At 40.2% G+C, this 19,621-nt stretch overlaps 1 protein-coding gene across 2 annotated transcripts; it reads left to right on the plus strand.

The window, feature by feature from the left end:
* Nucleotides 1-11,943: 11,943 nt before the first annotated feature.
* Nucleotides 11,944-16,391, plus strand: sox4b (SRY-box transcription factor 4b). Of its 2 annotated transcripts, XM_031298665.2 has the most exons (2): nucleotides 11,944-13,091; nucleotides 13,404-16,391. In XM_031298665.2, the coding sequence occupies exons 1-2, from the start codon at nucleotides 12,532-12,534 to the stop codon at nucleotides 13,753-13,755; spliced, it is 912 nt and encodes a 303-aa protein (XP_031154525.1). In that variant the 5' UTR covers nucleotides 11,944-12,531; the 3' UTR covers nucleotides 13,756-16,391. The 2 variants fall into 2 exon arrangements, with proteins under 2 accessions (XP_031154525.1, XP_031154524.1); XM_031298664.2 differs by having other exon boundaries at nucleotides 11,944-16,391.
* The last annotated feature ends 3,230 nt before the right edge of the window (nucleotides 16,392-19,621 follow it).

Genomic DNA, 19,621 nt, shown 5'->3' on the forward strand with positions numbered 1-19,621 from the left:
ATTTTGTATTACTTGTACTGTAAACATGAATAACTTTGCATTGAAACATCCCTTGAAATCAGCAAATAATCACAAGATCTAAAAGCTGAAAGTGAAACAGTAGCAGTAGTGTTTGGTGGTTTGCACTACTGCTACGGTGAAAGTGCTACAGAGTGAAAGTGAATTCGAGAGTGCATGTGGTGTCAATGTACTTGTCAAAAAGATGCAGTCTATGTCAGGGAATTATTTAGGAAGAATCATCTACTGCGGTCCAGCCTAAACCTTAAAAGCAGCAGCTTCCTCCACCTTACTTGATTTCACTGTTTTTCTTCTCCCTGTTAAAGCTCCAGAAGCTCAGTTTCTTCTTCTCTGCCTCCCTCTCTGAGCTCCTGAAAAGAGGATAAGAATATGTTTTCATTTCATTTCCCAAAGGCTTGCTGTGAAGCATTCGTAGACATGCAGCTAGAATTCAACAAGTCAGTATTCCAAAGCAAATTGACCAGATGAAGCAACAGATGCCTGGAGCTGATTTTTTCTGCACTATCAGCAGTTTGATCTCCTCCTCAGCCTTGCTCGCCCTCTGTATCCATTCCTTCTGTTTCATGGGTCACATCTCCTCTAGCTCTTTCCAGCTCATGGACTCTCATTTTTCCCCAGATGTTTCAGCTCTTTCTCCTTTACACTCAGCAGTGCCAAAGTCTGCAGATGCGCCTCTGTGCGAGCTTCCCTATTGTTAGTGACCTGCCTGATCTCCGTCTCCTTTTCTTTCACTATCTGTTCCAGCTTTCGGAATTTATTTAGCTACCTATCCACCATTTTCTTTAGCTTGGTGGTCCACTCCACCTTGACCTCTTTTACATATCTTTAATGACTGCTCTTATTCTGTGGTTGTCCACCTTCCAGGCAGTACTGAGCTTGTTTTCCTCCATCAAAATACAGTCTCTTCTGCTTTTCCTTCTTTTTCATGTCCTCTACTGTCTTTTTGTTCTGTGTGACAAAATCTTTCAATTCAGCTTCCTGTTGTTCTCTACCTTCTCCACATACTGTATAAGTGTTCAGCGAAGGGAGATAATTTCTTCTCTTTTTGATTTACTTCCTGCATCCGTTAAATTGTTGTTTGTTCTCTAAAGTCTTGTCCAACTTGTTCATTCATATCCTTGTTCCTCTGTAAACTCTTGTTCTCTTGTCCTCGTCCTCCCTGCTGAGATCCGATCTAGCGAGGGTGCAGCTATGTGCCTTTAGGGCTGCGTTTGCTGAAGAAAGCCTCGGGTCTTCTTCAGTGAAAGGGAAGCCTTGTCAAAGTGTGTGCACACCTTAGCTGGGAGACACGTCTGCAGTTTGAGCTGATTTACGGGACAACACCCAACTGCACTCCAACTTAAACAGTTTGACACATTGTTTTCACTTTGTACTGAGAGTAATGTTTTCATCAAAAGAAATATGCATGTAAAATGTGAAGAAAATCTAACTGCAATCTTCTGCTGAGGAAAGTCATCTATAGGCTGTCAGAAACTGTGTGATTAAAAGTGGGGTTTTCTGTTTCTATGATAGAATGTGTGTATCAAATGTATGTGCAATGCAAGTACATATCAGTCTACATTTGTGTGTTCAAGTGTTTTGTCAGGGCAGAAGATAAGCAGACAGATGGATGCTGCATCACCGGTCTAAACAGCTGGTGGTTATTGAGCTTGTATTGCCAACAGACTAAGACTCAGTCCACCCACTGCTGACACATGGCCTTCAGCTTTCAGACTAATACTGAGAAAACAGGATGTTAGCGTTTAAGAATCTTAGGCTTTTAGACGTACAACTACTAATTATTTTAAGAATAGAACTTTTGTGATTATGTTTGCATTCCAAAAATTGAAAACTCGGGTTGTGATTTTAAAATACATTTGGAAATAGATGTGGGTCTTGACTTTGTATATAATCCTTACAATTCTTGTTTTGTGTAATAGTGGCAACGTCTTAAGTGCTAAGTGTGAAACAGTCACTGCCGTTATGTTTTTGTGTTGTACAAACCAGAGACCACCTGTTTATCATTTCCTGTTGATGAAGGTTGGGTTTCTGAATACTGTGCTCTATTTCACCAATGATCATTATCCCTGCTTGTGTTAACTACCCTGTTTCTATCTATGTTTAATGCGTTTAATGCAATACTAGTTTATTACGACCAAACATGTACGATACTATGGGACACTACTGAACTTAAACTTCTAGCTGAATCACAATGTAGTATAGTATTGATGTATAAAATAAATAAAGTAGATTAGAAGATATTTCTAAGAGGGCACCAATATGAAAAAAAAATTACATTTTTTATAAGTCAAACCTTGCTGATTCTAGAGTAGAGCAAAAATGGTTCTGAGAATAAAAAAACAGAACACGATTCGAGAAGGTTAACAGCAGTGTGATATCACAGAGACGCAGATATGTCATTCACCTGATGAAGACTGAGGAAATGTAAACACAAGTGACAACCTCTTTAAAACCTCTCTCTCTGACTTAATCTGTGTGGCTCTCATTTTTTTCCTTTCTCGCCTCTACCTCTCTCTCTGCCACTCACACATACACGTTGTCAGCCACATCCTCATGCCTGCCAGGTGTGAAGAGGGAGATGGCAGTCAGTAATTGGTGAGAAAGCACTTTGTCACTTTGCTGGATGGAGGACAGATTACAGCCAATATGTTTCTAATATGTTGGAAGACAGAGAATAGAAATCATATCCATTCTTGTTACAGAAACCCAAAGGGAAACTCCAAAAGTGAAAAACAAAATGCAATATAATTTAGCTCTAATTTTGCAAAACTCAGCTCATTTAGAAATAATGACAATGATGATCATAATCTAATGACAATAATAATAATAATAATAATAATAATAATAATAATAATAATAATAATAATAATAATAATAATAATAATAAATTAAGTTCAATAACAAAATGAATTGAATTAAATTACAAATTATGTTTTAAAATAAATTGAATTGAAAAAAAATGAAAGAATAAATTAGATGAAATTAAAACAACATTCAAATTAACTCAAATCAAATTGATTATTTTGGTTTTCGGTTTTCGGAATAATTTTCACAGACGGTGAGATATTTCAGCAGCAACGCAAATGCAATTTTCTAGTGTCAAGTCTTGGAGAGGCATGTCACCTCCCGTGTTTTGGGATTTTTTCGATTTGCTGCTAAGATGATTCTTATTGACACATACGTCATCAAAATATGCTTTTAAAAGTTCATTACTGTTGTATTTTTTCAAAACACTGACACAATGAGGCACATTTTCAGAAGTTTCCCTACTCAGCCAGTTAGGAGCTACTTTTAGATCTTTTGTGAATATAGCCCCTGATCTATTTTGTATCTTTGACACTGCGTATAATATATCAGTAAAATGTCAACAACGGTAAAACGATCGTAGAACTTTGTAACACTAACAGTTGTTCTGTGTCTGTCAGAATCATCTGAACTGCACTCCCTTTCTTTCTTTCTTTCTTTCTTTCTTTCTTTCTTTCTTTTTCTTCCCCCCATCATTCCCCCTACCTGTATTCCTTTGACCCTGGCCCTGATATTGACTGACATCAAGCCCCTGAAAGAGCAGAGCTCAACCTTTGTTATGTCAAAACCAGCTGTGTGTGTGTGTGTGTGTGTGTGCGTGTGTGTGTGTGTGTGTGTGTGTGTGTGTGTGTGTGTGTGTGCGTGCGTGTGTGCGTGTGTGTGTGTGTGTGTGTGTGTGTGAGTGAGTGAGTGAGTGAGTGTGTGTGTGTGTGTGTGTGTGTGTGTGTGTGTGTGTGTGTGTGTGTGTGTGTGTGTGTGTGTGTGTGTGTGTGTGTGTGTGTGTGTCATCCATTCTCTAGAGGAGGTAGTTAATCTCAAGAGATGTGAACCACACACACATGCTGCCGCCTCATCACCTGAGGTTCACTCCCGGGACCCTTCCATGTGTGTTGGCCATGCAGTCTGCCTGGGTTGGGTTAGAAGGTGTCTCAAGAGAGTTATGACACACACACACACACACACACACACACACACACACACACACACACACACACACACACACACACACAGGCTCCCAGGAGTAAAGGTTGGAGGAGACAAGGTGACACTGTGTCTCTCTGATACCTGGTTTCTGTCAGAGCTCTGTGACAACTGGTCACCTCTGACTGGACAGACTCTCTCTCTCTCTCTCACACACACACACACACACACACACACACACACACACACACACACACACACACACATATATGTATGTAAATACACACAGATGAACATGCACAAACCTGACACATCTACCCAACCACACAAATAAAACACATAAATGAGCAGATGAACTCAGGTATATGCACACAAATACATAAATGCAGAGTTATGCACACAGAGGCACACACATTCCACTGTTTACGCATTAATTTCTGATTTGAGCCACAACCTTGCATGGCAGATTGAAGTAGTCTCTGCGGTGACCAGTCACCTACTGCAGTGACAGAGGACATGGTGTCTCACACTGTGGCCCTTTCCACATGAAGGTCAGATGCTAAATGTCAGAAGTACTTAAATATGCATGTGCCACATGAATGTGTAGCACTGTTAACTCTCAGAGTGACAGCAAGTGTATTATTCCTTTGTCGGCAAACTGAGCCTTTTACATCTTGCTTCAGCCTGTTCATTATGCCCTTGTGTCACTCTGTTAGGATCAAACGTTTTAGTTTTACATAGATTACATGATAATGTAATTGAGAAAATGTACATATACCAGAGTTAAACACAATACTGTTTCATTTAGAGCAGACTATTTAAGTATCTTAAATATTGGTAATTGTGTGCATGTGTGCCATGCATAGCTGTGACTATGTTGCTATGCCACCCAGGTTCCATCTGTTTATATAGAGACAGAAATATATTGTATCTATCTAAGTTACAGTAAGTTCAAGTTAAGTTAGAAGCTTACAGTGTTGCTATGCAACAAGCACATTTTGGGGCAATAAAATTATGCCGCAAACTAAGTAAACAATTCGAGACATACAGACCTATTGATGCTGAAAATTTGTCTCAGGCTTTTAGAAAAAAATAGTCATGAAATATTCAGCAAAGCCTTTGCAGAAATTCTCTAAAAAAGAATGACTCTGTAACACTTTATAATAACCATCGCTAATGAATGGTAAATTGATAGTCAATTAAACTTATTGTATTTTACTGTGAACCACAACTAAATAATAATTAATAATGTTTACTAATTATTACAGTAGTTAAGCTATAATTTGTTATTTTAACAGCTTGTTTTTGCTCACATCATAACATTGTTATGTATTATATTGAGTATTTGTTCATGATTAAGAAATTGTTTATAAACCGTCAATAAACATTATTTGGATGGTTATTATAAAGTTGCATCTGATGAATATAATATCTTGTTAATGGTTAATAATTTTTTTGTAAAGCATCTATAAACATTATTAGGATAGATATTATCAGTGTACAAATAATCAAATAATCATCTCTTTTATAGATTGCCAAAAAAGATTTAATGGGGCCAAATGAATGGTATTAATCATTAACTTACTTACTTACTTAACTTACTTACAATACAATAGCCATCCAAATAATGTTTATAGATGGTGTACAAAACAATTATTAACCATTGACAATGTATTACCTATCTAAATGTATATTTATTTTATATTACACTAATCTATTGATAAAATAGCATAAATTAGGCGATAACATTACTAATAATTAGTAAACATTATTTAAATCATAATTTCTTTGTTTGTTAACAATAAAATAACTATAAAATGAAGTTTAAATAACTATCAATTTGTCATTTATTAGTGATTGTTATTATAAAGTGTTACCTAGTTCAGCATGGCCTGTGTTTGCTCTCACCTACAGAAACAACCTTGAAAGGCGACAGATGTTCAAATTCACCTTGCTGAACTTCACAAATCAAAGCTAGAGCACTAATAATGAGCTCTTGTCAGTTGAGAAAGAGGAGAGATTGTGAGCTTAAAATAAGTATAGACACACACAGAGACACACACACACTCCCAAATACACACCACCAATCATTAACAGCTAAGCTAGGGTCATACTTTGCAGCTGCTCTTTCTGGATAAGATAAGACTTTGACTGCTGAGAGAGAGTGTGTGTGTGTGTGTGTGTGTGTGTGTGTTTGTGTGTGTGTGTGTGTATGTGTGTGTGTGTGTGTGTATTTATGTCTGCATCTTTGTCTGTATCTGTGCCTGAAAACACCTGTTCAAACAAAGCTTTAGAAATACGACTGAATAAATACATTTCATATATACAGTAACCAGCCATCTGTCTGTTATAGGGTTGTAAAATACTGTGTTGTTAACATTGACTTTGATGACAGTAAAACTATAATAAATCAAAGAACTTCATTGTATGTACTTTAGTGATACATGCTGTGGGCCCTATTGTCATGCGGGGAAATTATGTTTTCATGAGGTAGAGTATTTTTTTCCTCGCCTCAACCCCACAGTAGGGTGTAATCCAATCGCCCATTGCAATTTTAGTGTCAGTGTTTTCCATCCACCTGGTTAACAGTGTACTTTGCACGTTATACATGTGGCTTTTTTTTTTCATTGGTGAAGGTGCATCCACATACACCTCTCCAAAATCACGAGTCCCTTTTAAGCCTACTACACACAGAGCCGATAATCGGCCATCGGACTGTCTGGCGAGGTCAGTGACTCGAGTCTGCCGTTCATTTTGGCCGATTTGACATGTATAATCGGCGGGGCGGGCACTGCCGGCAGTCGGACTCAAATGACCCATCTGATTGGTAGAATGCTAACCCGGAAACAGGGAGTGGAATGAGCGTGACTAGAGTCTCTCAAAATCTGATGAAAATCTTTTAAACTGACCTTTGTCGATCTGAAATGAAGACAGATTCAGCAACTGCATGGCCTATTTCTCGCTTAAAATGTTTTCAGAAACACGTTTTGGTGAACTATTTTAGTACAATATGAGATCGTATTCTGAACAAGCCGCCATGATAGTCTGTCTTTGAATTTCCAGAGAAACCAGACCCACGTGACGCGTTCGTCCAACCAGCTGCCAGTTTTCATTTTTGGGCAACAATACAGATTAGCGCCGCCTGCTGTTATGGAGACGTATTATGTCTCGTCGCGTTGATGTGTTCCGAGGCACTTTTTTGACCAACTCGGGTAGACTGATCAGTCCAACTGCCTTTTCTGCCGAGGGTCGGCCGTCTGGTCTGTGTGTCTGGGAATTTTAATTATACCGTCATCAACCAGAAGACACCTCTAATTGCACACATGCCATTTTTTTAAATTCCAATTATGGCAGTCATGTTGTGAAGGCAGATTGAAGACTTTTATTCTCACCAGCATCTCTAATTCCCCACAGTCTCCATATATGAATGACTTCTCTTTCCGCTGATTAAATCTCTTTACAGTCACTGAAGGAGGCAGGTATGTGTTCCACCTACAGTCTCTGATTTGAGTGGCAGGCTTTGTCAAAGTGTGATTATACACACCAGATCCACTGGTTATCTTGATTAACTTTTGCACTACCAACATTAAGCTGTTGCAAAATAACCATGCCAATTTCTGCGTGTATGTGCATCAAACGGGTAAGTTAATGTATATCGTGGTATTTCACACAACAAAATATTCAAGAGTGTTAGAGATAGCGACATCCTTGAGATGCATGGGAACACAGAATTTAATCAGTTCCACAAAAAAAAAATCCTGAAACAATTAAAACTTTTCTCACTTCTTTGCATCACTAACACCCATTAGAACAGTCCATTCCCACCAATCCCCTCAATAGCACAACACAGGGTTAGCAGGGGCAACCGCAACCAAGGTAGTGCCTGAAGCATCATATTTTTAATTGCAATAGAGGTCAACTTGTGGCTGTGACAACCAGTAAGATGTGGTAGAACGGAATGATAATTGTTAATATAAACATGTTGGTTTTTGTCAAGGCTGTCGTTTACAACATTTACCTTTTACTGTAATATATCATCATGTTTCAAAAACAGTTTTAAGGGTTGACCTCTAGCTCACATGTTTCGGTCAACATCTTTCGTAATGGATCCACTAGTTATGATTCAAAGTTCGAGCAGGCTAAACTCTAAGCAGGGTTTGTGACAGCCGGTCAATGTGCAGCTTCTTTAATATTTAATATGGGAAGATTTTAAGTTTTCATGAAACTGACTGGATGTACTCTGAGTGGGTGGCTGACCATATGGTGTCAGTTTTCTGAATAACAGATGACCTCAGATCAGATTTATCGTGAGAGGGACACGGGGAGAGAAAAGAAAGAGAGATGGGGGTGCTTTGGCAACACTGTTCATCTAATATTCATGCCAATAAAACAAGCTGAGCTAAACTGAAACGAGAGGGAGAGAGAGTGCAGAGAGACGGAAAGGCAGAGAGCAGAGACAGGGGAGTGAATGAGAGACGGGTGAGAAGAGAGAGTACAGGCAGAAAGAGGGGAGATAGTGAGAGAGATCAGAGAGGGAGCAATACTTCCTGCTACGCCTGTATAAAGACAGAGAGATCAAGTTCTTTACCAAAATAAAACTTACATACCAAGACACACTCTCAGACCAAAACAAATTTAAATATTTACTTGAAGAAAAACAGACACTGCCATGGTAGCAGCAAAATATGTCACAGCCTGAGGGAAAAAAAACATGAAACTGGACTAAGCTTCTTTAAAATTTGCCCCCAATAGTCCTCACCATTATCATTGTATTCATCTGTTAATCTAAGACTCATCTTATCAGTTATATTATATTATTCTTTAATGATTTGTTTGACCCAATATTTATTTAGTACAGTGCAGCATAGTGTATGTGGAGTGTATATAGTGTCGTTGTGTGCAAATAATTTATTTTCTTACATTTCTTGTTCAACATGCTTTGGCAGGAGTGAACATAGTGGTCATTCAAAAAAACACATTAGAGAGCAAGAGAAGTAGTTAGTAAAGTGCAGTACAGAGGGGGAGGGGAAAGACTAGAGAGAAAGAGGACAGACAAAGAAAGGGGGAGGGGGGGTGCTGAGTGGGAGACACCCAAAAGAACACCTGTTGAGATTAGGGTTGGCACGCGACCCACTCCAACTCGCGTGGCAGCTGCACCTCACTGGAACAATGGCAGTAAAAGAGAGAGACAGAGAAAGCGAGAGGAAAGTTTGAATGCACTACTTATCCTTTCAGGTCATGTGTGTGTGTGTGTGTGTGTGTGTGTGTGTGTGTGTGTGTGTGTGCGTGTGTGCGTGTGTGGCATACTAATGTGTGCACTGAGAGCGGGAGGGAGAGACAGAGAGAAAGAACTAGAAACAGAGAAGTATAGGCAGCCAAGAAAAAGACATGTGTATTCAAGTTAACTATGAAGCCAAAACTAGGTGAAAGGTCTTATTTATCTTTGGTTTGTAGAATAGAATAGAATAAATAGAGGACACCTGCTCAAGGTACTGAATAAGGTGTTAGCTTAAAAAGCCAGCCAGCTGTCACCCCAGGTGCACTGAGTTTGTTGGAGGTGAGAAAAACAAGTATAATAAAGAAGATGTACTATATTTGAAAATTTTAGAATGACTTTAATTACGGATTTACAGTGTGTTTGTAATGACCTAAACATATTTTTTTTTGTTGCTTTAAATGTATACAGTATATTTTTAAACCTTAGTGTATGGTTTAGAGTATGCTTTCCTGAATGCTAAATCCTGTTCAAACAAGGTATGGCCACTTCCATAGCATAAACTTATACACGCTATAATGTTCTACTGAAGTTCCTTATTAAAATGGCATTGAGGAGCGGTGTGAGTGTATGAATTAACATTCTTATTTCCATTGCAGTTCTGCTCCATGAACACACAAATTGGAGCCCAATTACCCGTTGCTTTACTTGGATGCACTGCAGATATGAGGCCATATTGACTATAATTGTATCCAGTGAAATGCATCCAGTAACATTGGTGACTATACTTTCATACTAATTTCCCAGTGGTGATCCTAGTCACCTCTGACTCTCCTTTCATTTAGACTCAGAACATCTGACCATCTATCTCAATCATTCACTCTCCTTCTCTCCGTCACATACACACACAGACCTACTTTCAAAAATTTCCATTTCCAATTCATTTCATATTTTGATGACATTTTCATGTGCAGAAATGTGCTCTCTTGGAAGGTGAATTCATTACAGTGGTGACTGATTTTAACCGAGCAGATGTTTTTTACCAACTTCAAAGTGCTTTAATGTTCCTTTATTTAACTGCCTGGTCTCCCTTACCACAGTCATGGCATTCATAGTTTTCTCTAAAACCCACGCACACATACAGAGACCTACACACTGCACAACAGCATCGCTTGGATGCCTCTCTATCGCACAGAGACATTATGTAATTCACCCCTGGTAACTGTTCAGGATGCTCGGTCTGATCTCTGTTACCCCTCCCTAAATTCTCTGCAACACAGCCGAGCTGAGTCCTCTCCGGCTATGCGACGCCATCTAGCGACCATCCAACACTGCACTGTAGCCTCTGCTTGTTTCCTCCTCATTTCTTCTTTCCTTTTTTGAACTCGTTACTGATTTAAAAGTTAAAATAAACTCATTATTTTGTTGGGGAAACTGCATTTGGCCCGAGGAAACAAAGATAGGCAGCGACTGGTGTCTGATATCTGAAGGTATGTTATAAAATAAGCAAAAAGTAGAAACAAAAATAATTTGTATTGAACATGATTATGATAACTTGGATAGTGTAACGTTGACAGTCTAACAGTGTTATGATTTTCTATGTGCCCTAACTAAAAGAAACAATGTGGCATGTTGTTAATTCTGGTCATCATTTAGTTTATAAAAAAGTGCTATCTTGTTTGGTAGTAAATTGGATATAATTTCCTCCGTGCGTAAAATGGATTAAGTGTGCGCAAAAGCGCAGTGGCGTGCATTTACTGTCAGCCGTTCTTGTTTGTGTCACTCCACGGAAAACTGCACTCGATGTCAGTTATAGAGGTGTGCGGATGTATGTGTGCTCGCTTCTTCGCCCCCCCCCCTTTCCTCTGTCTGGTGCGCTGGAGATGGTTGGTTCGATGTGTGTTATTGTGTTATGTGACAAAGGACCGCCCAGCCCCGCCTCGTAGAGAGAGAGAGAGAGAGAGAGAGAGAGAGAGCAGAGCATAGACAGCTTGGCTTGGAGTCTTTTCACACACCAGCTTAACGGTCATGATGTGTCCAAGAGACATTTCCCTGTTTGTGAGGCGCTCACTAAGAGAGGCTCAACTGTTGAACTGGTCTTGTTTAACAACGTGTCAGTGATGCAAGACCTCGGTCAGCGACCACCTGTGGGCAAACAACCACCAATTAAAACAATTAGCAATTGTATTCATTTGTAAAAGGAACCCCTTTCCTATGAGTGATCACTTTTTAAAATATACAGTACATCGGATACACATAATATTGTGTCTTAAAAGGTGGACCTTTAAGATTTTACTCAGCTTTGAAGTGTTCTGGCGCCAGATTCTGTATTTCGGTGTTATAGGTGTGCAACATTCATAACACCAACACAGACAATTAGGTACATTTCTTTTATTCAGTATCTCCCAGGCAACATAGTGGCACAAACTGTGCTCAGTGTTAAAGTTTCCATATGGTAAAGTATACTTAGCTTCCCATATAGCTATATGTTAATGGTATGCACATGGGCTGGTGGTAAGAGAGTAAAAAAGGGGTTCCATAACATAAGCCAGTGTCTCTTTAAAAAAATTGAAGTTTCTTGTTGTATTCTGGAATGAGGTCAGACACGAGGCTCCTCATTGCACGCGCTGATTATTATTAGATTCCATTTTCAGCCAATCAGCGCCGAAGGGGGCGTTAGTTTGGCACAGAGGCAGGGTAGCGACAGCGTCCGATTGGTGGATTTTTATCGCCGTTGTATCTCCGGGAAGGGATAAATACAAGCAAGGGGGGCCGAGACTGGAGGGCTGCTTGAAACTCGACTGCAGGTCTGCAGATGGAAGGCGGACAGTGTAACTCTAGGTTCCTTTTTTTCCTCCCCAGCATGCATGGCTTTTGTTTCTAGGAGAGGGGACAGAGCTGATGCAGAGAAAAGCACTTACCTTACACTCTGTACTTGGGAGCCAATTGTAAGTGCCCGAGTGCACAGTGTGGCACTCAGTCTGCGCTCTGCAGCTGCATAGACTATGTTCAGCCACCACACGGCTGAATTGATTTTATAACAGAAGGAAGAGGCTGAGAGAGAGACAGATAACAGAGTACTCAGTGGAGAGTCGGCTATACTGTCCGTGTTGTTTTAACACAAAACCTGGAAATTAAACTTTTTTTTTTAAACATTAGCCTTTTAAGGCTACACTGGACTGAACTGCTATCGAGTTTCCTGCACATCTCTGGAGTGAATTATTTCTTGCGCTTTTTTTACTCAGCTCCAACTATAAAGAGGGGGAGAAAAGAGCTGAGTTTGCTTTAAAGTGAATCAGAGGACCAAGGAGAGAGAAAGAGCAAGTACACCGCTCTGTGTATAACTGGGCAGCATGGTGCAGAAAATGAGCCACACAGAGAGCACCGCCGAGGCGCTGTCCTTTTTTGCCGGAGACTCGAGCTCCGACTCCGGAGCGTGCATGGATCTGGACCCGGCCGCCTCGCCTCTCTCCCCGGGCTCCACGGCGTCTTCGACCGCCGGGGACAAGCTGGGAGAGAACCCGGCATGGTGTAAAACTCCCAGCGGTCACATAAAGAGACCCATGAATGCGTTTATGGTGTGGTCACAGATAGAGAGGAGGAAGATCATGGAGCAGTCTCCGGACATGCACAACGCTGAGATCTCCAAAAGGCTGGGGAAGCGGTGGAAGCTTCTCAGAGACAGCGACAAGATCCCCTTCATCAGAGAGGCGGAGCGGCTCAGGCTCAAGCACATGGCGGACTATCCCGACTACAAGTACCGGCCGAGGAAGAAGGTGAAATCAAGCGCCTCCAAGCCTGGCAGTAACGGAGACAAGGCAGAGAAACTCAATAGTAGCTCTAACAACACCAGCACTAAGACATCTTCATCTTCGAGGAAGAATGGATCCAAATCACCCAGCAGCAGCAGCAGACCCCACAAATCACTTTTCGGCAGCAGTAGCACCAAAGCATCACCGTTTGCCTCTGAGCACACATCAGAGCACCATCACAACTCTCTCTACAAGTCGAAATCTGTCTCCTCAGCAGCAAAGCAGATACCGGATGGCAAGAAGCCCAAGCGGTTGTACGTCTTCGGGAGCAGCGGGGCCAACTTGAGCGTCAGCCCCGCGTCCTCCGTTGTGGTCCCGGCCAGCCCGACGCTCAGTAGCTCGGCGGACTCTAGCGACCCGCTCAGCCTGTATGAGGACGCGGCCAGCGGCAGGGAGGAGGGTGCTGACTCCCCCGGCAGCAGCAGCAACCTGGGCGGTCACACATACAGCAGTCGGCGGGCTTCCTCACCGACTCCCTCCGGCTCTCACTCCTCCGCCTCGTCGCACTCGTCCTCATCCTCTTCCTCGGAGGATGAAGAGTTTGAGGACGACTTGCTCGACATTAACCCGAGCCCCAGCTTTGATAGCATGTCGCTGGGGAGCTTTGGCTCCTCGGTGCTGGACAGGGACTTGGATTTGAACTTTGAGTCCGGCTCCGGGGGCTCCCACTTCGAGTTTCCCGACTACTGCACGCCCGAAGTCAGCGAAATGATCTCCGGGGACTGGCTGGAGTCCACCATCTCCAACCTGGTGTTCACGTACTGAGTGAGCAAAATGCAAACAAAACGACAGGTAAATGTCCTGCGAGCTAAAATATGACCACAAGCAGAAACAGGAGTTCCTGGTACAGTGGGCGTAATAGTTCAAGTGTGCTAGGCTACACCAGGCAAGTAAAACCCCACTGAAACTAGCCCCCGTCTCGTCCATAAAGGCAAGAGCTGCAAATCGTTGGAGAGCTAAACTTTAAAGCGAATAACGTGCTTTTCCTACTTTTCTTTGGATGCGTGGACTGGGGACTTGGTTCAACCACAAAAGTGGAGTGCAAACACGAGAAGGAGAGAAAATGAAAGACTGACTTGAGTTTCCTGAGAGTGAAACGCTCACTGTTTTTGAACTGAACAACTTAACTGTGATTGATTTGCACGTTATGCGGTCCGCCGTTCACTTAATCAATGTTGTTGCTGATTTTAAAAAAGGGACATTTCACAACTTTTTACCAATCGCCAAGTGAACTTCACCACTAAACAGGTACAGAAATAGGACTGTCGTGCGACTTTTTTTATTGTGGTGTGTCACCGAGAGGGATTTTTTAATGAAACCGAGGTGGGTTGATGTTTTTTATAAGTCGAATATTTTCTCAAAAGCAGAAAACATGTTAAGCATGATAGCCTACTTTGTCACTATCTTGTGCTGAGATTTTTCTGTGAGGCTGTCGAGCAATTTAAAAACTAGTATTAGGGTTATTTAAATAGATTGGTGGCGCTCGCTTTCGGTTCTTCTCTTTTTAAAAAAAAAGGACATTGAAATAATCACCAGCTGTTGTAATTTTTCAAACTTCAGGATTCAAACGCAACTTCAAATCTGTGCTGAACTTTATACACGTGTTCTCTACGATTCAGGACCAAAATTCTTTTAATTTCAGATGATAGTTCTAGAGAAATCCTCACCGATTTTTTTTCATCCTCTGAGCTTTGTTTTGTACATTTATTCAGATGCCATTTTATATGGGATGTTGTATTTATATACTGGGCCAAGCATTTTGACTTGATCATTTTTTATTTCTTTGTACATGATCTAGTCCTGTTTTTCTTTTTCTTACATGGTTGTTTGTCAGTATGTGTCTGTCACATTTCCTTCTCAGGCGAAGGGCTAGAGTTTTAAAAACACACAACTTTTGATTTCATTTTATATTTAAATGTACACACTTTTTGGACACTTAAAAGAGAGGAAACAGTTTGATTATTTTCTCAGTGTATTTTTGTACAAATCTATATAGAAAATGGGGGAGTCAACAATCGGTGTGTGTAGCCTACAAATACAGCTGTATTGGATTTCCTAATTTTTAATACCCCGGCAGGCTGGTTTTCATGCTGCCTTCAAGTGCTCATGGTAAGCTCGTACTTATGAGTTGTATCGCTTGTTAAAATGCTTTCGTAAGAACAGCCAGCAAAATAGACCTTCACTCACTGTGGTGCCTATTGTTTAATTTTAGAAATTAAAGGCACCAAGGTATTTTTTACTTAAGTGACCCGAGCAAAGGGAATAAGAATCCAGTGTGTAATTAGTGTTTTATTCACAAATTTGGAAAACTTTCTTTGACTTTTACCAGCACATACTGACAGGACTTCTTTGATGTCCAATCCCTGAACATCCCATAATGTCAGTGCAGACATGAGATACTTAACCACGAAGTTATAAGGATGCAATTACGATTTTTCCGATAGCACTTGAAAGCAGCACCAGTCTTTGTATCTGCCTACCTTCTACGTTTACAGTGCCAGTCTGCAGGCTCCTTAAAGACACAGGAATGCAGTATTTCTAGAGGCTATTCCTGTGGACCATGTGGGTTTAACAGCATCACTATCTTAAGCAGCCACTTGTTTGTGCATTTCCCGTCAGATATCTTGCCTATGACAACAAATGAGGAGATTGTAGCTTTAAATTGGACTTATTTCTTGATGTTTTCATTAATTGATGTCACATTTGCCAATCAACCTCTGGATTGAACAGGCTATCAATACAGCAAGAAAACAACAAGGATGATAACACCAAGCATATTCAAATTTCTGACTTGAGTTCCGCAACACCTACTTGTTCTGCGTTTCTCATTGTATTTGAATATATAATCTTTTCTACTTGTCAGCTAACTATTAGCTAATAATTGTTTTAGTATCTTTATGGCATGGTGAATAGCATTTGTATTTCAGATTCAGGTTATTAGCTGTTGTGTTTTTCAGAAAAAATGAAAAAAATGAGGAAAAACGAAACGTGAACTCGATCTTTGTATATTTGACTGTATCATAAAGCAAAAAGATTGTGTGTTTATGTACGTTGTTGCTATCGAGGACAGGCACTGTCTAGAACTGCTATCTTTTACACATCCTTACTTACATTTAAGGTGGTCAGTTCAGGACTCTTTTTTTTATATATATATGAAAGCATTTTTAAATATATTTACTTTATTTTTCATCCATCCTGTGCAATATGCTGTGTAGAATTATCATTTATTGTCTCTAATCATGCCATAAACAAAGGAACCACCCTTTTTTTGAGACTCTGAGAAAGGGAGGAGAAACTCATGCCAGCTAAATTGTGTCCATTCACTGCCTGTCAGATTGTTGATATAAACTTGTGTACAGAACTTTTTCAAGGAAGGAAATAAATATCAGCTGGAACTGAAACTCCACAACTCTTTTCTTGATTCTTTTCGTCTCTCTTTGACATTCAGCAGTTGGCCAAAAAAAAAAGTTTGTATACCCAATATTGGATTCCAGAAATGTCTCCTAATTATCATTACCAACTGTGTGCATTGATTAGCATGGCATTGATCTTTTGGCAATGCTTTCCAAAAAATATAAAAGGAGAGTAAGTATTCAAAGCAAGAACACAAAAAAAACATCAAAGCTATCTACTCAGCTTATCACTACACCTGCTTTTTTAAACCTTACTATATGGATTGGTTCCCAAAAGTGGTTAACATGGAATAACCAACAAGCACAGGCTGATAAATGACTAGAACACGCTTTTGGGAAATCCACTCCAATTGTGTGACAACATATGCATCCCAACCAATAACTACCTACTTCTTCAGAGGAAGGCAAAAATGATTGTGGGAATGGCAGTGTGAAATAAAAATGAGATATTTTTCTATAGTTTATTTGTTTAGTTATTGATAAGTAAAACCTTTTTTTGCAAACATCTCCATCTAGAAAAACACGCTTTGTTTCTCATAGTTTCACATCAAAGGATTGCCTATGTCTGCACATCCTTCTTAAGACGTTTTTGTACACAACATAACACTGTCTTCTATGCTGAGTGTAAATAGCCCACAGATGACCAACCAATCTTTTGGAAAGCTCATCACTGAGTTATGAAAAAGCACACTTCCATTCCCAGTTATACTACAATAGACAGGACTGATTTAAAAATACTTTTATAGCAGGCTCCCCCCTCTATAGACTCAGGATGCATGGTCTTCATTCTGTAAAGCTTTTGGGAAGCTTAGGCTACAACAGCACTCTGGAGCCAAGAAATAGATGCATTTATATAGACTCAGACAGAGCAAATCAATAAGATTATTTTAACCCTATTGTGACAGATATTTGGTTTTCATGTTAAGCCCCCATAAGTCTTAAGTATACATCATGCAATCAAAATGTATCTTAGTAGGGGAGTGTTGATCGGAGACCTGGATGTCCCATACTGATGATTATATGGTCATGTGACATGACATTCCTTAGAAATGAGTCTATACACATGTTGTAATCCCAACAACACTCAGTATATCTTTTGGTGTGAATAAGTGTAGTTTTAGAAATCCCAACAAATTATGAATTCTTAAATTCACACAATTTTTTACAAGCTTAAAACACAATAATGAATTACAATTGATGCATGTACAGATAGATGTTTCCCCCTTGAAATTTTACAAAACAATCACCGTTAAAAAGATCACGCATTAGAGATAACCTGCTGATTTAAATATATACTGCCTGCATCCTTTGTCACATCACCTCCTGGAAAGTCTCATCTGTCCAACATGAAAAGCTAACCTTTGCTGACCAGAGTAGTCTTTACAACAGGAGGGCTACTATTAACATATCTGTACATTGTACAGGTAGCGTATCCATTCACCTAGAGGCCATGTTATACAGCCTATGAAGTGATAAAGGTGAGCAGTTTTACCACCATCCCATGACTAACAGCACTATTACTAATGTGCTTCTGGAGTAGCCAATTATGTTGCCTGCTTAGGTTTGTCTAATTGCCTAAAACATATTCCTACTGAAGAATAAAACATCCCTCATTTACATAATTAATAAAAGCTGCACACATACTAGGGTGACTTTAATTGGCTGAATGATAAGGAATAACTGTGATAAAGGTTTTTTTATTGGAGAATACACAATAATCAGTTCTTAAGGCAAATCTTCTTGGGCTTCACCCAGGCAAACTGATTCTTTTTTATTCTAGCATGTTGTGCGGTATGCTGGCTGTCTGGTGTTCAGACAGTCATGATTCCCCCTCCCCCTCTCCCAGACAGACCCTTATCGTGGGGGAAGGGCTGGTTTAGCAGCAGTCAGCCAAGGGCCCTCCAGCATAGCTGACAAGCATGTCTGTCTGTCTACGCCACGGTGTGTGTGTGTGTGTGTGTGTGTGTGTGTGTGCACGCACGCGTGTGGTTGAAATTATATGCATAAAATTGAACCACATGACATGGGTATTCCTGCAGTCAGACCAGACATTGTATGTCTACATCACACATTAACATCAAGGAATCTTTAGCATGCAGTATAAACCTTGTGAAATGTATTTGTTGTGTGTGACTTCCTTGAAGCAATATTTTAGCACTGTTCTATTCTATTATGTGCATAATAACTTAGTTATGTAAAATTATAGGTGCCATAGCTGTTACTGTGGTTGACTATATATGTAAAGCCATTACGTACGGTGTAAACACCAGTGGTTATTTCAGTTCATAGAGCTATACATTTTTTAATGATGTAATTGGATGCAAAATTACATTAAGAGAGCAAGACTTTAGGCATGTGCTTAAAAAAATGAATAAATTCACGCACTTCATTATTTTGTGTCGCACATGGTATGGTAGGCCTATGTAGCCTCCTCAGTATTATTTAAATAAGCCCTCCTGTGCATGTCAAATTAGTTTAATGTTTAAAAGTGTGTAATGAGTAGGTAAGTAACAAGACGTTAAGTAAGTATTCTGATTCACCTTAATGACAGGAGATAAGTGCAACACACAAAACAGACAACACATGCAACTGTGTGTATTTTAGTACATTCAACATTCAGTAGCTGTGTGCAACAAGCAGTTATGCTTGCAGTTGTAGAAGAAATACAGCGAGTGTGCATTAATCCATAAGTGATTTTATGAAGCTGCTACAACTAAGCCCTTGCAGCATCACACCAATATGCAGACATATGCATTTTATTCCAGCTTAATTGGCTGTGTGTAACTACAGAATGTAAACACGGCCTTCTTTTCAGCTGGCGGTCATAGCATGTTGTTATACCCAGTGTATGCTACCCCCCCCCCCCCCCCACCTTAACATCCTGATGATAAATATGTATCATACAAGGAGATAATATCTTCGGTGTGTGGTATAATTTTGCAAATTTGACTAACAGCTGCAGCATTTCTGCATGTGTGTGCGTGTGTGTGTTAAGCTCCTCTAAGCTGTATGTAGCCTGTTCAGTGTGCAGTCTCATGCCTGGCTCAGCTGACTCCACAGTGGGGGATATGCAGGCAGCAGCCAGGGCAGAGTGCAGTGGAACGGGCTGACTGCTGGAGTCAGTGGCCCAGTAAAACCACAGCAGAGAGGATATAAGAGCTTTGCTGGAGGGAGGGTGAGAGAGGCATGACTGTATGTATCTTTATGTCTGCCTGTCT

Source organism: Sander lucioperca, chromosome 10 (assembly GCF_008315115.2).
Source record: "Sander lucioperca isolate FBNREF2018 chromosome 10, SLUC_FBN_1.2, whole genome shotgun sequence".
Taxonomy (NCBI): Eukaryota; Metazoa; Chordata; class Actinopteri; order Perciformes; family Percidae; genus Sander; species Sander lucioperca.